Here is a 16,914-nt window from a genome sequence, read left to right as displayed (position 1 = left end):
CTTTTTCAGTTCTTCTTCTTCTCTCACTTTTAAGTCTGTATGTCAAACACTACTTCCTGATTTGCACTTATATAGCCGCATAATTCAATGCATCACCTAAAATCACCCTTGTTTTTTAGATTGCTTTTCACATATTTCATTATTGTGTATCTCTAAACTTGGTGAATATCTCTTATGGAAGGTATCTTTTATTTATTTTATTTAATTCATTTAAATGTATTAATTAATTATTAATATTCTATTTCACTATATTAATTATCTTATTCGATTGAAATAAGTGAATTATTTTGTTTTAATTTATTTTAATTTTTCGTCTTACGGATTTTGACTAATAATTTTAAAAATGTTATATAATTATTATTTATTTGATTTGATTGAAATAAATATTAAATTATTAATATTTTTTTTGTTTGATCACATAATTATAACTAATTAATAATATTAATTATTTGATACGATTGAAATGAATGAATTGATTTTGTTTTAATTTGTATTAATTTTTTTATTTTATGTATTTTAATTCATATTTTTTAAATTGTTATAATTTTTATATAGCATATTTATAAGATATTATTTATTTTGTTTTATGAAGCCAAAAAATTATAATTTGTTTATTATATGAATTATTTAATTTAATTAATTCAAATATATGCTATTTTATTGTGATGTTAATGTTTGAGTCATTGTTTTTTAAAAGACATCAACATGACTGATGAGGTACACGGCAGGTCTATTTATACCCGCCCCACCACAACCATAAAAATCTTAAAGATGAAACTATCATAGAGTAATAACTGCCACGACAGATTCTGAAATAAAAGAATGGTACAAACAATACAAATCGTTTATTATATATTTAATGAAAACTAGAGCTAAGGAGAAAAACCTTAAAAGATTTGTAAAAAGAAAAATGGCAGTTTGATAACTTATTTTATGTAAAATCTTAGAATCTATTTAGAGGGCTATGTTTAATGCGTAAAAAATGCATTGATATTTTATTATTTTTTAACCATAATTTTATTATTGCCAGCATCAAAGAGAGCACTAACAATAAATGAAAATGCATTTTTGAAGATTCTTACAATATAAAATAAAATTTTAAATATAATAATTTAATTATTGTCATATAATAAATTTTTACAAACACAAGCCCATCAAAAAATCAATCATGCATGCAAAAAATATGCAACAAATAAATATACAACAAATATTATATGATAAGGAGAAGTCCAACAAACAACATTTAGGTATAGGAATTTAGTTTTTACTTGTTAAAAATAAATTAAATTTATCTCTTAAGTTAAAATCAATCTTAATTAAAGTAAAATAATTTTTATTCAATGATTTCGAAAATACATGATTGAGAATGAGTATAAGTCGTATTATGAAAATCTTAAACTATTTATAATAGATGATGGGAGTAAGACCTAATCCAATCATGCACAAGACGCCATAACTCGAAATTTAAATTTGTTTAAATCTAAACCTAAAGAGAATCGATTACTATGTTAAAATGGAGGATCGATTCTCATGTGCTATATGTAGTGCTATATTTTTCACAAATTCAAACTAGAGGAATAGAGGATTGATCTCTAGTTTTGAGAATCAATCTTATACATCCTTGTAGACACAAGATCCTACAAAAAACGTATGTTTTTGAATCTTTTACTCTTTCTACTCACTCTTAATGTTCATGAGTGCATGGAGATCTATAAATAAATGTCTTGATTTTTGTTCAGTACACAACTTTTTTTTATGCTATAAACTTTCATTGTAATCAAATTTTATAAGTGTCAAAATATTTTTGATAAATATTTGATTGATAGTTTGGGATTATTTATAGTACTTTATTTGTGACTATATACTCTTTTGAGAGAATTCATTATTTTTAAAATTCACTATTACATATTGTAGAAGATGAGTTTTGTAGCTCTTTTTGTGTATAGAGAGATTTAGAGGTTGTTTTTTTAAGATCATGTTGTAAAGAGAGACCGAATTAAGATTTTATTTGTGTTTAGTATATAATATACTAGACTGAATTATATTGTAGTATCGTATTTGGTTTAAGATAAATAGAGATTGAGAAGTAAATTTAAAATTTAAAAAGTTAAATTAAAGTATTTTTGAAAATAAATGTTATTAAAATTTTAATCACTATTCTTAAAATTTTCAGTTTTATGTGTTCTTACTTTTTGAAGGTACTAAAAGATTAAAATTTTATATTTTAAAACTAAAATTTTAGTTTCAGTTCTCTAATCCAAAAAAAAAAAAAGACGTAAGAGAGTATTGTGTTGTTTGCAAGATTGAAGTCTTGCATTTTATCTATGAAAGCTGAGGAATGGATCCTCTCCAATGGAAAAAAAAATTGGATGGTATCCAATATTTAATGTCATCCTTTATTGTTTTCTTTTTTCTATTTATTTTTTGTCTTACTTATAGAATTAAAGATGAGAGATCACATTTTATTCTCTCAAATGTTAAAAAAAATGAAAAAGATCCATTTCCATAAAAGCTGTTGTCAGATTCAATTTAATTCAATATCAAATAAATAAATAAATAAATGAATTAGGATGTATAAGAGGTGAGATAGATCCGCCTTTAGGATTACAAACCAAACTTCCCTCCCTCTAAAGTACCTCAAGAAGTGTAAATGACAACAATAAATCATTCCCTGTCTAATAGGGTAAATGCTCTTATTACTTAATTCTTTTTTTTTTTTTTTTTTTGTTATCTTGAGTATAATTTGATGAATTAGATACTGTAGAATTTTTGTGGGATATATATTAAAATTTATTATATTTGACAAAACTTTTTTAATTGAGAGTATTGATTTCTTTACAGATCATTGCATGCGAATGACACTGAACTCAGTGGGATTAGATTGGGATGAATGCATTTTATGTACCATGGTTTGGAAAGTGTACAGCCGACACTTTTTTGGGTTTCCATAACCATTTTTTGTTGTTTTTTGTATTCTTTGATTAATAAGAAATTAATAAATGCTCTTTTTGCTGCCTAGCATTGTTGTTTTCATTTTCTTTGGAAAAAAAAAATTGTGTTGGTTATTTATTTTTTAGAAAGAAAAAGGCAAGTCTTTTGAAAGTGTCCCTATACTTACGTTTTCTTAAATAATGTACAAGTCTTGTTATATAAATATATTTATTGAGATATATACTAATTTCATAATCTAAAATTTGATTTAGTTATTTCTTATTTGTAATTAGTTTTAAAATATCTCCATAAAAAATATTGAAATTTTGATTATTCATTATAGAATTCGCTTACAATAACATTCATCTAGACGTTTTTAAAAAATAAATAAAAATTATATATGTTACAGCATTTCTTTTATTTCTTATCAAACAAACAATGAATATGTGCTACCGTGTTGTATCTTTGGTGACACAATACTATTGTGTGCGTCTTTAGTAAATGTACACACTAAATAATACTATCTTAAAATCTAACTAAAACTGAAATTATCAGAAGAAGTTATTTAGATAAAAACGTTTAAAACGTCATTTTTTAAAAATATTTTTTAATAATTAAAATTTAATATATATAATTAATTTTATCATGTTATTTTTGTTAAAATTAGATTAAATAAATTAATTTAGCAAAAAAATCAGTAAATTATATTTTGAATAGGTCTAAATTAATATTTTTTTTATAAAAAATAACTACAATATTTTTATTATAAAAAATGACTAAAATATTTTTATATATATAAAAGAATATTTTAATTATTTTTTATAATATATATAAAAGTATTACCGTCATTTTTTGGTAATAGAGTTATTGTAGTTATTTTTTTATAAAAAAATATTAATTTAGATTGGTTTAAGATTTAGTTTCTACCAAATTATTTTTAAATTAATTTGTTTGATCTAATTTTAACAAAAATAATATAATTTAATCGACTATATAATTAAATTTTAATTATTAAAAAATATTTTTTAAAAATAATATTTTAAATATCTTTATTTAAGTGGCTCCTTTATAACAATAAGAGAAAAGAAAAGGAAGATCAAAAAAAGAAGAAAGGGGGCGGGGGGATTGAGAGAGAAAAAGGAAATTAATGAAAGCAATAATCCATTGTTATTACTGTATTATTGCATAGTTAAATTTACAGATAGAGAGCAGATTTGGTAGTAATAATGATTTGATAGGATTACTACAATAAACATTCAAAAGGGTGAGGAAGGTGACACTTTGCAGGGAGCTGCATGGCGAGATCTGGATCAATCCCCAACGATGGCAACAATGGAGAATTCTTGAATGAGCAAAGGCATTTCAACAAGCCCGCCTTTGACAGCACCGAGCAGCACACTTCCGAAGGCGGCAGAGGATTTGGCAGTGTCACGGCCGGCTTGCACGGCAACAAATCTCCAACTAACACGTTGCATATCGACGGCAGCTGCGCCATGCAACCATGAAGCACTGCAACCAAAGTTAAGGCCATTATTGATAGTGCCACCATTGATGATATCCTCATCTTCTGATCTTCTTTTCTCACTCAGTTTGAAGTGTGTATGTCAAACACTGCTGATGCTTTGCAGTTATATCGGCGCAGAATTGATTGCAGTCGGCAAAAGCAGCCTTGTATGTCTTTGGCATTGCTTTACGCACATTTTCAGTGTCGTATCTCTAATCATGGCGTCATTATTTATTTATTGTTTCCTTGTGTATCTTTCTGCATCATATATTTTCGTAGTGTCACTTTCTTTTTTACGAATAATAATGAAATATTACATTAATTCTTCAGATAAGAAATAAAGATACATTATATCTGCTCTGATACCAAACAAATTAATGTTAGTTTATAATTTTACTTGTTGGTTATTATCAGAGAGGATTAATGAAGATTAGTTTGGACGTTGATTCTAAAGTTGTCGTCAATTTGTGCCTGGAGAACATGTGAATCTCAATTCTCAACATAGCTAGTAACCACCTTTTAGTGGATGCTAGTTATTAAATTTAAATCTCTTCTTGCAATAATAAATTGGAATGTTCAACTTTATTTCAAATAGATTATATAAAATCTCAACAAGAGAATATAAGAGTTTATATGTATTAATTTATTCTTTACTCAATTTTATTATAAACGTAGTAGAAAAGCAAAAAAAAAAAGGTGAAGAAGCGGAGGACAAAAATTGAGGGTGAGAATGAAGGGAATTAACGAAAGCAATAATCCATCCTTACTATACAGAACTTTACGCTTAAGTCGTAGAACAGAGGTAGTGTGGTGTTACGGACCTCAAATCAAAAAATACATACGTATAATAGTGGAGAAATATAATATAGTAGGAGTCTTGAAAAACGGATAAAATAAAATCGCAAAATTTAAAGCGCAACACTCGGAAAACGGAATAACTTACGTGCTAAGAAACCTAAAGGTCATAGACATGAATAAGCGAAGGAGTGAATAGAGAGCCGAAAGTACAGTATAGCTAGCTCCTGACTCAGCTTGCGAAGCCAAGGCTGGCCGAAAAATATATACATACATATACAAGTATCCCAAAATACCCAAAATACAGAAATAAGACCCTAACTCTTCTGTAACCTCTATGAGGGACAAAATAATCAAGTTTCTTGAAGAGAAAGCTAAATATATATATATTGATAATTCCAAAAGAACTCAGGGACTACTCCGCTTCAAGAATCCAGACGTCTAGTGAGGAGCCTCTCGACCTGCATCTGAAACAACAACACAGTATGGCCGCATGGCCAAACGATCTTTTATATATTTTTCCCGTAGTTATTCTAGGTACTATTGCTTGTAACGTAGGTTTAGCAGTTTTAGAACCATCAATGATTGGGGAACCCGCGGATCCATTTGCAACTCCTTTGGAAATATTGCCGGAATGGTATTTCTTTCCTGTATTTCAAATACTTCGTACAGTGCCCAATAAGTTATTGGGCGTTCTTTTAATGGTTTCGGTACCCGCGGGATTATTAACAGTACCCTTTTTGGAGAATGTTAATAAATTCCAAAACCCATTTCGTCGTCCAGTATCAACAACCATCTTTTTGATTGGTACTGCAGTAGCCACCAGGAGTTCTCATCATGGTAAAGGTGCCACGCATATAATATATAAGGTCTTGGAAATGTTAGAGGCAATCCTAGAACTCCAACATACAGTTATAAAACTTAAACTCTAAGCAGAAGCCATAAAAGGGGGTAGGTGACCTAAAATGTTCTAAACTTACCTACTCTAATCCTAACATTAACCCCAAACCGGTCCACTCTTCTTCCGCTCCTCCATCACTAATGATTCAGCAGAAACAAACAACCAAAAAATTTTACGCACAAGTAGGAAACAGATAGTGCAAGTAGCAAATATAACAGGTAGCATAAAATATATTCAGTTAGACAATCCAAAGTAATGCATAGCAGACAAAACAAACAAATGCACATGATGTATGCATGTCCTATGGCTGATGAGGCTCATCTGTCGGTTATCCAACCAACCTGACAAGTCCAAAAATCTTAGACTATCCCTCGTCACGCATCCCCATGAGTCTATGCATAGATTTTTCATTCATTCATCATTTATACAATCATTCATTCATTTATATACCACTCAATAGGGGATATCCATTCCCGGGAATTTATACGTGTCCGGTCAACCTTACGACGTAGGGTCAACCGAGTATCGAGTTTCAACCTGGAACACGTGGTGGCAAGCCACGGTTCTGTTACCCAGGAAAACTCGTATCTCAGATATCATTAATTCATAAGCCATTTAATATTCATAATAATTATATAATCATTCATCGTAACCATGGCATCATAACTTCATTTAACATCTACATCTTTTTCTTATAACTCATCATGTTTACCCCCTTTCTTCATCCCCAAGTTACCTTATTTTCCTAACTTCAACTAGCTATTAGACTTAGTATTATACTTTATGACTAAAAGGATGAAAATAGTGGTTTAAAAGTCTAAAATCTGGTTTAAAACACAAAAATCTATTTTTGCAGGAAACAGGGGACACGCATATGCGTGGGAGTATAAAAAGGCAGCTCGCGCGCGCATTCCCTTACCATGCGTACGCGTGGTCATGCAGGCTGGTTCATTACGCGTATGCATGGGGCTACTCGCGCACGCACAGTTTAAAATTCCATGCCACGCGTACGCGTGGACGTACGTTCTTAAAAAAAACACCAGATCACCCAGAAAGCTGCATAAACCTGTAGTATTCACCTGCATAATACATAATTCACACCAAAACTTCTAACGTGCATAACTTAATCGTTTTAAATCATTTTTCTTCCGTTCTTCGAACGGCGTAAACTTTACGAACCCAATTTTCATTTAAAATAAGTTGAAAACAAATTGAGGGTTCAGAAGCCAAGTTATGCCTCGTCGAAGTTCGGCCAAAAACCAACGTTTTGCAAACTCTTAAAACCTCATTTTCAACCATGACAAATCCTATGTCAATAATCACCAAACCTGCACTTTCCAACACTTCTTCATTAACATATCAACCACCATAACAATTATGTCTCATACCAACAATAATGCTCATACATTTCCTCAAAATCCATCATTCAAACTATAAGTCACAACTTTAAAATTTATTTGCTTATATCCTCAATTCATTAACAAAAATCCATCAATCATCATCAACCAACCAACCAACAAGCAACAAACCACAATAATTCATTAAATCACCAATTATCCAGTAAGCACCAAATCAAATATATCCATCATTAAGATACTAAACATTAAATACACACCTGCATTCCAACTTATCCTATGGTCATATAGCCTAAGTTTTTACAGAACATTATATATTAAATGCGCAAAACCTAAACCATACCTTGGTCGATCACCACGTTTGGTCCAAGGCAGCAACTCAAGCTACACACATAGCCTCACAAGTTTTAAAAATAACCAAAACCTCAGCACCAATCCTCCACCAAGCCTCCAAATGTCCACAATTCAATTCCTGTGCATATATATATATATATAGTTCACACCTATTACACATGTATACCTCAAAATTCAGAATTCACATAATAAAATCAAGAATTGGCTAAGGTTAGGTGATCCTTACCATCCCCACGAACAAAACAACTCAAGCCCGACAAGCTCCGCAAGCTAAATCGAACCTAGAATACCAAATTCGACAAAATCTCATTACAAGGGCTCAATTTCGAAAATCAAAAGGGGTAGAAAATCTGAGATGGGATTGTGATTTACCCGTGAAATTGATCCGATAGAAACATAGAGCTTGACGCGCTGAATGCGTGACCGCAAACGGTACGACGATCGGAGCTCGAACGAAGGAGTTATGGTGGATTAAAGTGGTGGTGAGGGTTAGGGAGCTCTCCTCTCCCCCAAGGCTGTTCAGCGTGTTTTGTTGCTGAATGGGGAAGGAGATAGCTTCTCTTCATTTAAGTGATTGGGTCCGGTTGGGCTCACGGGTCCGGTTTGGACCCGGTTTAATTGGTTCGGCCTATTTAGTCCAATTTTGGGTCAATTTTTTTAAAATTAGTGTCAAAATTCTCGTTTTAAAAAGCTCTACCCTATTTTAATATTAGATTTATATTTTTAATTTTTCTAATTAAAATTCAATTTATTGACGAATTATTTATTAATTTTAGCGGAGTTTACACATTGTTATTTCTGTATTATTGAATAGTTAAGTTTACAGATAGGGGGTAGATTTGATAGTAGTAATCATTTGATAGCATTATTAGCATTAACATTGAGAAGGGAGAGAAAGGTGACACTTTGCTACCGTGTTCATATTTTTAGTTCATATGAATGCTAAATAAACACTATTTTAAAGTTTAGTGATGTTTACAGGTACAGATAATTCAATTTTCTGATTAAAATTGATATAGATCGATTATATTAATTTTGAATTTGATGGATAATAGGATACAATCAAGTTTAATCCATTTAAACTCGACTTTAATTGATTCGAAAAGCAGAACTCGAAATAATTCGATTAGTCTAATACTAATTATAGAAGTGAGAAAACATCTGTTATGTTGAACATAAATCAATTGGAGAAAAACATAATTTTCAACTCTATTAAAGATGGCTAATTCATAAATTAAAAAACTAAATTGGGAAAAGAAAATGTAAAAGCTTCATGTTACAGGGATGAAAGTTTAATCTATGAAATTATTGTGCGTTGCCTAATTTTAGACTAACGATAATGCAGAGAAAACCTGAGAGCAGAAAGTTGACAGTTTTCAAGAACTTTTACACTGACATGAAATATATAGACGAGGTTGCAAATGGAGCAAGAGCCGATGCACTGAAGGTAGACGAAACACGAAGGAACCAAGAACTAAAAGCACAAGAGAAGGCAGACGAAATCAGAAAGACAGGAAAGCTTCCAGGGATATGCTTCTGAGATCACCAGTTATGTAACATTTATTTTACTGTTCTGTATATATCCTTAGTTCTCATTTTCACCAAAACTGGAAGAACAAAAGTCGCAAACTTGAACAGATACCTGAGCCTCATCTCTAATGAATTGCTTCAAGATTTACTTGCATTATTGGTTTAAGGTTTTGGTACAAAGCAACATTATATGAATTACCTTTGTGTAAACCTCTCTTATTCAATTGGTAAACCTCTCTTATTCACCTTCATCTTTTGGTATTAAAAATATATTGGTAAATAAAAAAGATAAAAAAAATTATACCATAAAAAAAAGATGTGCAGAAAGAGGTGCGCACAAAAAATCGTGCAAATATATATGTTTTTTTCCAAATCAGACTTGCACTTATGCTACTACATGAAACATTATTTGTACAAGCAATCACATATCCTTGATCATTTAACTCTTGAAGTCTCAGCGCTAGCACTTTGTAGTTTGTAGAACATTTAGTCACTCCTTGTCCAAAATTAAAAGGAGAAAACAAAATTTCCAAATTACAACTGCCAAAAAATAAAGTTCCTCTCAAGATTCTGGCTAAAGTTGACTACAAAAAAATAACCAAAATAACATGATATAACCTTAGAAATAACAAAGAAATTACCACGAGGAAGAACAAGCAATCCAAAGGTAGAGTAAATTTGCAGAAGTTAGATTTGACATGCTGCGGGCGTCTGTCGAAGCAAGGCTACATTTCAAGAGGTTATATTTCTTACTAGCTTGTGCATCATTGGGCATGCAAAGTACAATACGAGGAATGATGGGATAGCAAAAAGAATAGTGACAAGCAAGTACAGGACTAAAATAATGGCACTGCACGGAACTGCGAAAAATGCAATCAGAAGGAAAGTGATGACCAATGGGAACTTGGACGTGAAGTGAATGAAGAAATCCAGAGATTTGTTAAGGGAAAAAGGGTGTCTGTGTCTGCCCCGACCACCAACAATGTTAGGTTCCTGCCTTCCAGTGTAATTACATAATGAAGCCCTAATGAGGTTAGAATTAGTAGCTTGGTTTTCCAGAATGTAGCTCTTTGGAGTCCAAACTGGTTGGCTGTCCATGCAGGTGGAAACGAGCCTTTGCCTATCACCATTCATGCTCTCAACCATCCAAAGAAGGAAGTAATTCTTGCAAGGAAACTTGAGATTTCCATTATAAATCAAACGGAATGATAACAGGTGGCACCATGGACATGAAATGAAGAACGGAATCTTGATTTGTTGAGAAGGAAACGTCACCACAGCCCACTGAAGTCCTAGTACACAGTTCTTACAGAGACTGTGACCACACCATAAGACATAAGGCACATTCTCAACTATGTTGAAGGATTCCCAGCATATGGGGCATTCTAGTCCTTCGTCTCTGCTGGCATTAGAGCAGGACTCATCATCAGAGCATTCTGCTGAAACTGCACAAGTATGACTTGACACACTTGGGATTCTTTTCACTCTAATGTTCGAAAGGGCATTTGATGCAAAAGCCCACATCATTAAAGACGAATGGATTTGCAATGGAAAATCATAAATCACTGAAACATCAGTATATAAACCATTGTCCAGCAAAAGAATAGCCTTTCCATGAAACTGAACCTTATCAGTTACTCTTCAAAATCTACACCCAAAAACAACAGATGTCTTATATTTTATATGATAACTCAGACAAAAATAAAATAAACAATCAAGGTGATTTTAACATGTAAATGCGATCATAGGTAAATGCATAAAGAGAAACTAACATATTCTGCATCAACTGAACTGTGCATCCAATGTAGCCAATCTAGTAAAATCATCAATAGAACTGTTAAGTTTTGGTGTAGATCACACAATTTTACGCACTATGACGGGGCATTGTTACTTCACAGACAAGAAAATATAAAATGTGGCCAAAATAATTGTGATGCAATCGTTGGATCAACCATTCCAGTGAAGTATAACCCAGAAGGAAACATGATTAAACTTATTATGAAATTTCATCAAACAAGACAAGATGTTCACCAAAGAGAATTGTATAAATAGCAACAAGGACACTGCAAAGCATACACCTTAAAAACAAGTTGAAGTAAACCAGATGAACAAAATTGAAAAATCCGGGGTGAATCATACTAACTGTCTGCTGGGTAAGCTAACCTGATGCAAGTAATAATGAAACAAACTACTGTTTTCTCCCTTCAATTCTAGTGAAACTTTGGATATATTTGCTTGTTTAACATGTTGATTGGAAACCTCAAGAGTTGGCAAACTTGCTATTTTCTTCTTCTGTCTTCTCTTCCCTCTTTTTATCCCATTTTTGTATAATTATATATATACGAACGCACTTACACAATCATTAAGTTTCGCTACCTACATTACATGCGGCCCTTCCCGGACTTGCGTTAAGCCGGACGCTTGTGCACTGAACTGCCTTTTTTATATATTAACAATTTCCAATAACACAATCCCCAATTCCCCATGATTTGATCAACAGATTTCACAGAACATACATCAATTTCATATCTAAAGCATAATTAATAAGCCAAAGTGACTTACAATGAGGAAACTCAAGAAACCTAGCACATGCAATGTCAATACATATGGATAATATTTTTTGTCTCTCACAAAAATAAAGATCAATACACGAATTAAGATTCGACGAAAACAAAGTCGATATTACATTATATTCTAGCACCTCCACCAAACAAATCGAACACAGAAAGCAGAAAATTTGGAGAGAATTTAGAGTAAAATAAAAGAGAAGGCAAAATGTTACCGGTGGAGGATACAATAACAGGATTTGGGAATGAATCGGAAAGGGTGGAATATGTAAGCACGGATCGAAGAAGATCGCACTATTAGGTTTCTTTCCAGCTGAATTGTGAATTTGTGACGTTGTTAATGGGATGAAGTGCAGAGAGCAAAGACGAGGACGGAGACGAAGGAAGGTGGGTTCGTACGGTATATATATGTGTGCAGAGAGGAAGTCATGAAACGGTGTCGCTAGAGGATTGTCTTAGTTAGTTATAGGCTCCAAGGCTGGCTTTTCCTAATTGGACACAACTCAGTAACTGACAGACAAACTAACATGGAACATGACCATTGAACAGAGCAAGCCGGTCAATTCTCCGTTCTATACGGATTCATGAAAGTCTCCTTTTTTTTTTTCTATTTTTTCATTATTTATTTATTTTGTGTACAAAAATTTGAATTGCATTCCTATAAGGGCTAATGTTCAACCTGTATAGAAGCATTTCTTTAATAAGAGTATTTTGGCGTGCGACATATAATTAAAAATAATAAATGAAATCTAATCATATATAAAAAAGTCTTGAGGCAATACTTGTATTAAAATCTAGTCAATATTTAATTATTAAGAAAAGAATGTAATTTCATATTATTAGATATAATTTTATATTATTAAAAATATTAATAATAACTAATTAATAAATACAAATTATAAAATATATTAACCTTCTAACATTATGGATAATATATATCCAACTTTATCTTTTAATTTTAATTTTTTTTTAAATTAAGATAATTATTTAAGTTTAAATTGCTGATACATTATTTTTTATTATTATTTTTACATAGCTATAGATTTTTAAAAAAAATTTTAATATTTTTTTGAATTTATTAAATTTTATTTTCAATCAAATATTCAATTATCTGAATCGTTCTAGCTCAGATTTAATCGATTTAGATTAGTTTTGATCTAATAAAAAAAAATTTAAATTCGAACCAACTAAAATCGAATCGGTTTGACGGTAATTTTTTTTTCTCAAATACGAATGAATCGGACCTATAAATACTCTTATTAAAGCCTAACTAAAATTGAAATTTTGACAATAGGATTAAAAAAAACGGAGGGGGAGGTTGAGGGTGAAAAGGGAGTTAACGAAAGTAATAATCGATTGTTATTACTCTATTATTGATTATTAAGTAGTTTGTGTATACATTAACATTGAGGAGGGAGAGACAGGTTACACTTTGCAGGGAGTTGAAAGGCGAGGTTTAGATCGATCCCCAGAGTTGGCACCAAGGGGCTATTCTTTAATCCGCAAAGACATTTCAGGTCCGCCTTTGCCACCACCGCGCAGCACTCTGGAGTCGGCGGCGAAGGATTTGGCGGCGTCACGGCCGGCTTGCAGTTGAACAACTCTGGAAGTGACGTGTTGCAGAACGATTGCGCCATGCAACCATCAAGCATTGCAACCACACTTAATGCCATTATTGCTAGTGCCACCATTGACCATGATGATTTTGAACCCATCTTTTTCAGTTCTTCTTCTTCTCTCACTTTCAAGTCTGTATGTCAAACACTACTTCCTGATTTGCACTTATATAGCCGCATAATTCACTGCATCGCCCAAAACCGTTTTTGTTTTTCAGATTGAAACGTTTCATTGTGCATCTCTAAACATGGCAGCATTATATCTTGTTTCCTTGTGTATCTTTCTGCACATTATTTCCGCAGTGTCACTTTCTTTTTTACGAATAATAATGAAATATTACATTAATTATTCAGATAAGAATGAAGAATGCATTAGATTTGCTCTAATAAGAAACAAATCAATGTTAGTTTATAATTTTACTTGTTGGTTATTAGAGAGGATTAATGAAGATCATTTTGGATTTTGATTCTAAAATTGTCATCAATTTGTGCGAGAGAACATGTGAATCTCAGCATACTAATCACCTTATTAAATATCTTTTTGCAATAAATTATTGGAGTGTTCAAGAGATATCGAGAAAGAAATATTTGCGTTGAGGGAGTGGCAAATTATTGATACTTAGACTACTAATTTTATAATTTTCTGGTCTGTTTTCAATTTTAAGATGACTTAATTATTATTAGAGATCACGAGAAAGATTAACGACTAACAATATTTATTAAATTTACTTTTAAAAGATATTTGTTTCAAATAAATTATAAAAAATTTCAGCAAGAGAATGTAAGAATTTTTATATGTATTAATTTATTTTTTATTCAGTTTTATTATAAACGTAGTAGAAAAAACTCAACAAAAAAGCTGATATTTTTCTATACTGTAGAAAGTTATGTGAATAATCTCTAAAGTATTACTGCCTTTGGTGTTATATAGTCCGAATTGAAGGTTGTCATCTTTTAAAATTTAGAAAACAAGAAAAATGGATGGTTCGTTTTGTAATGAACGAAAATGAAAGTGAGATGAGAGTAATTGGAGGAGAGACGCGACCATGGGAGAGAAATTAAAATCAGTAAGTCCGAGTTAAAAAAAAAAATGCACGATCTGATTTACATTCATAATTATATATTTAAAATAATATTTAGAAAAAGTATGGGAATCTAATGGAATATTTGTACAATGCGTGCAATGGAGGTTTAGAAAGTATTAGAGATATAACTATTAGTGTTACCTTTTTCCACCAGTGTAAGCTTTTGGGATGAATGGTATCTCATGACATGGTATTAGAGTTCTAGATCTGAAAGGTCAATAGTTCGATTCTTGGTGAACCCCAAAAATAAAAATTAAAGACTAATATAAAATAAAAGTATTGATGAACTCTAATAAATATAACATATTCTAGTACATAAATAAATACTTTAAATGATAATATTTTAATACACAATATTTTAAATGATAACAAATCTTTCATTTTTAAATAATTAAATATAAATATACAAATACAAAATATATGAGTATTTTTTATTCATTGAAATTAATTATTATGCAAAAAATTTTTATAATATTAAAAATTCTATTAAAATAATATTTTAAACTGTAACATAAAAATATAAAATAATTAAAATTTTATTTTATACTTGACAAACAATTAAATTATTATATTTAAAATTTATTAACTAACTATTTTTGTTAAAGATATTATTATATAATATATTTTTTCATAAAAATATTTTTAAAATATAATTTATTTAAAATATTATATATAATACATGAAAAAATTAATTTTTTATTTTTTTCAATTTTTTTTAAAAAAAACAGAATCAAAAATATAATTCTAAATATATGCCTATTACATTATATATTTATTTATAGGGTTAAGTACTGAAATCGTCCTTAAGGCCGGGGGCGAAAATCAAATTCGTCCCCGACCTTTTTTTGTTATTAAAATCATCCATAACGTTACAAAACGTTATAAAATCGTCCTTTTTTTTATCTCAATTTTATTTTTTGACCAAATTACCCTTAACTATTAATAAAAAAATAAAAAAAAACAAAAAGCTCCTCCCCCCATCCCACCCCCACCCCCACCTCCGATGTCTCTTCCCACTGAGAAAACCCAACTTCTTCCTCTTCTTGTTCAACTTCAACATCGCCACCCTCTTTCGCCCTCCCCTCTCGCTCTCTCTCCTCTACTCCTCCGCCACTAGCAACTCCATTCTTGACCCCTTAACGCCTCTCACTTCTTCCACCCCTTCCTCCGCCACAGTGGCCTTTGATATTCCCTTCCTTCTGCTCTTTGCAAACTTCTCCTTCTTTTTCTCTTCTTCACCAGCAACAACAACAAATCCAGCAAATTGAACAATAACAAATTCAGCAAAATAAATCACTAACAAATTTAAATTTGACAACAGTTCAACAATCATCAATTGCACTTCAAATCCAAAATCAACAACCACGAAAATTAAAAAGAATTAAAAAAATGATGTTCATGTTCTTAAATCTCAGCATGTCGAACACCGAAGCCGAGCACCGCGAAGAGGAGGAGGCTCCTGCCGGCGAGGACGAGGACACCGGAGCTTAGGTAGCTCCGATCGTCAGACTCGAAAAGGTCGTGGTCTCCGTTGGAGAATAGCATCTTCGTTTTCTTCGCCAGTGAAAAAAGTTCAAGCAGAAGCAGAAGGAGAAGCAGAGGCAGTCAATCACAGAAGAAGAAGCAGCGCTGGCTTCCCTTCCCTCCCACAAGATCCACCGCAAAACTGCCACCGTTATCGAGCCCGAAATGGAGAGGAGGAGCTGTTCACTATTTGCGTTTGTTGCTGCAAGGGATTCGTCGTCGTCGTTGTTGGGCCATCGCCGAACTGCTGCCGCCGTTGAGTGCGCCGTGGCCGTGGTGGTCGCTGGAGGAAGAGAGAGCCAGAGGAGAAAGAGAGCAAGCGAGATCTGAGGAGAGAGAGAGAGCTCGGGAGCAGAGGAGAGAGAGGGAAAATCCGTGCTCAGCCACTGCTGCGCCTCTGCCGCCGAGAAACGCCGCCGAGAGGGTGAGTGAGGGAGTGGGGTGAGGGAGTGAGGGAGGGGGTGAGGGTTGAGGGGTGGGGGGTGAGGGAGTGGGTTGAGGGGATTACGGGAGGGTGAGTGAGGGAGGGGGTGAGGGAGTTACGGAGGGGGGAGGGGGGAGGGGTGAGGGTTGAGGGTGGGGGAGGGGGGTTGTTTTAATTTTTTTAATATTATTTTTAATTATTTTTATTAATAATGAAGGGTAATATGGTAAAAAAATAAAATTGAAGTGGAAAATGACGATTTTATAACGTTTTGTAACGTTGAGGATGATTTTAATAACAAAAAAATGTCGGGGACGATTTTGATTTT

At 32.2% G+C, this 16,914-nt stretch overlaps 2 protein-coding genes and 1 long non-coding RNA gene across 7 annotated transcripts; all 3 read right to left on the bottom strand.

Annotated features, from left to right (window-relative positions):
* Positions 1–5,406: 5,406 nt before the first annotated feature.
* Positions 5,407–8,381, bottom strand: LOC112776162 (uncharacterized). Of its 3 annotated transcripts, none has more exons than XR_003189853.2 (4): positions 8,213–8,381; positions 8,067–8,121; positions 7,830–7,958; positions 5,407–6,268 (listed from the first exon to the last, which is right to left on the bottom strand). It is a non-coding gene; the product is annotated as an uncharacterized lncRNA (long non-coding RNA). The 3 variants fall into 3 exon arrangements; XR_003189854.2 differs by having other exon boundaries at positions 5,407–5,697; XR_003189852.2 differs by lacking the exon at positions 5,407–6,268 and having other exon boundaries at positions 7,559–7,958.
* Positions 8,382–9,689: 1,308 nt separating this feature from the next.
* LOC112777616 (uncharacterized) lies at positions 9,690–12,477 on the bottom strand. Of its 3 annotated transcripts, none has more exons than XR_003190511.3 (3): positions 12,153–12,371; positions 10,012–11,018; positions 9,690–9,910 (listed from the first exon to the last, which is right to left on the bottom strand). XR_003190511.3 is itself a non-coding variant. In XM_025822001.3 (3 exons), the coding sequence occupies exon 3, from the start codon at positions 10,895–10,897 to the stop codon at positions 10,103–10,105; it is 795 nt and encodes a 264-aa protein (XP_025677786.1). In that variant the 5' UTR covers positions 10,898–11,018; positions 11,143–11,183; positions 12,153–12,477; the 3' UTR covers positions 9,690–10,102. The 3 variants fall into 3 exon arrangements, 2 of the variants coding, with proteins under 2 accessions (XP_025677786.1, XP_025677785.1); XM_025822001.3 differs by adding an exon at positions 11,143–11,183 and having other exon boundaries at positions 9,690–11,018; positions 12,153–12,477; XM_025822000.3 differs by having other exon boundaries at positions 9,690–11,018.
* An 860-nt stretch (positions 12,478–13,337) lies between these two features.
* LOC112777661 (putative lipid-transfer protein DIR1) lies at positions 13,338–13,652 on the bottom strand. Its single transcript, XM_025822059.3, has one exon. It carries the CDS (start codon positions 13,650–13,652, stop codon positions 13,338–13,340), a length of 315 nt encoding a protein of 104 aa, XP_025677844.1.
* Positions 13,653–16,914: the final 3,262 nt, after the last annotated feature.

This window comes from Arachis hypogaea, chromosome 19 (genome assembly GCF_003086295.3).
Source record: "Arachis hypogaea cultivar Tifrunner chromosome 19, arahy.Tifrunner.gnm2.J5K5, whole genome shotgun sequence".
Classification (NCBI taxonomy): Eukaryota; Viridiplantae; Streptophyta; class Magnoliopsida; order Fabales; family Fabaceae; genus Arachis; species Arachis hypogaea.
This window is presented reverse-complemented; position numbering and strand designations above follow the sequence as displayed.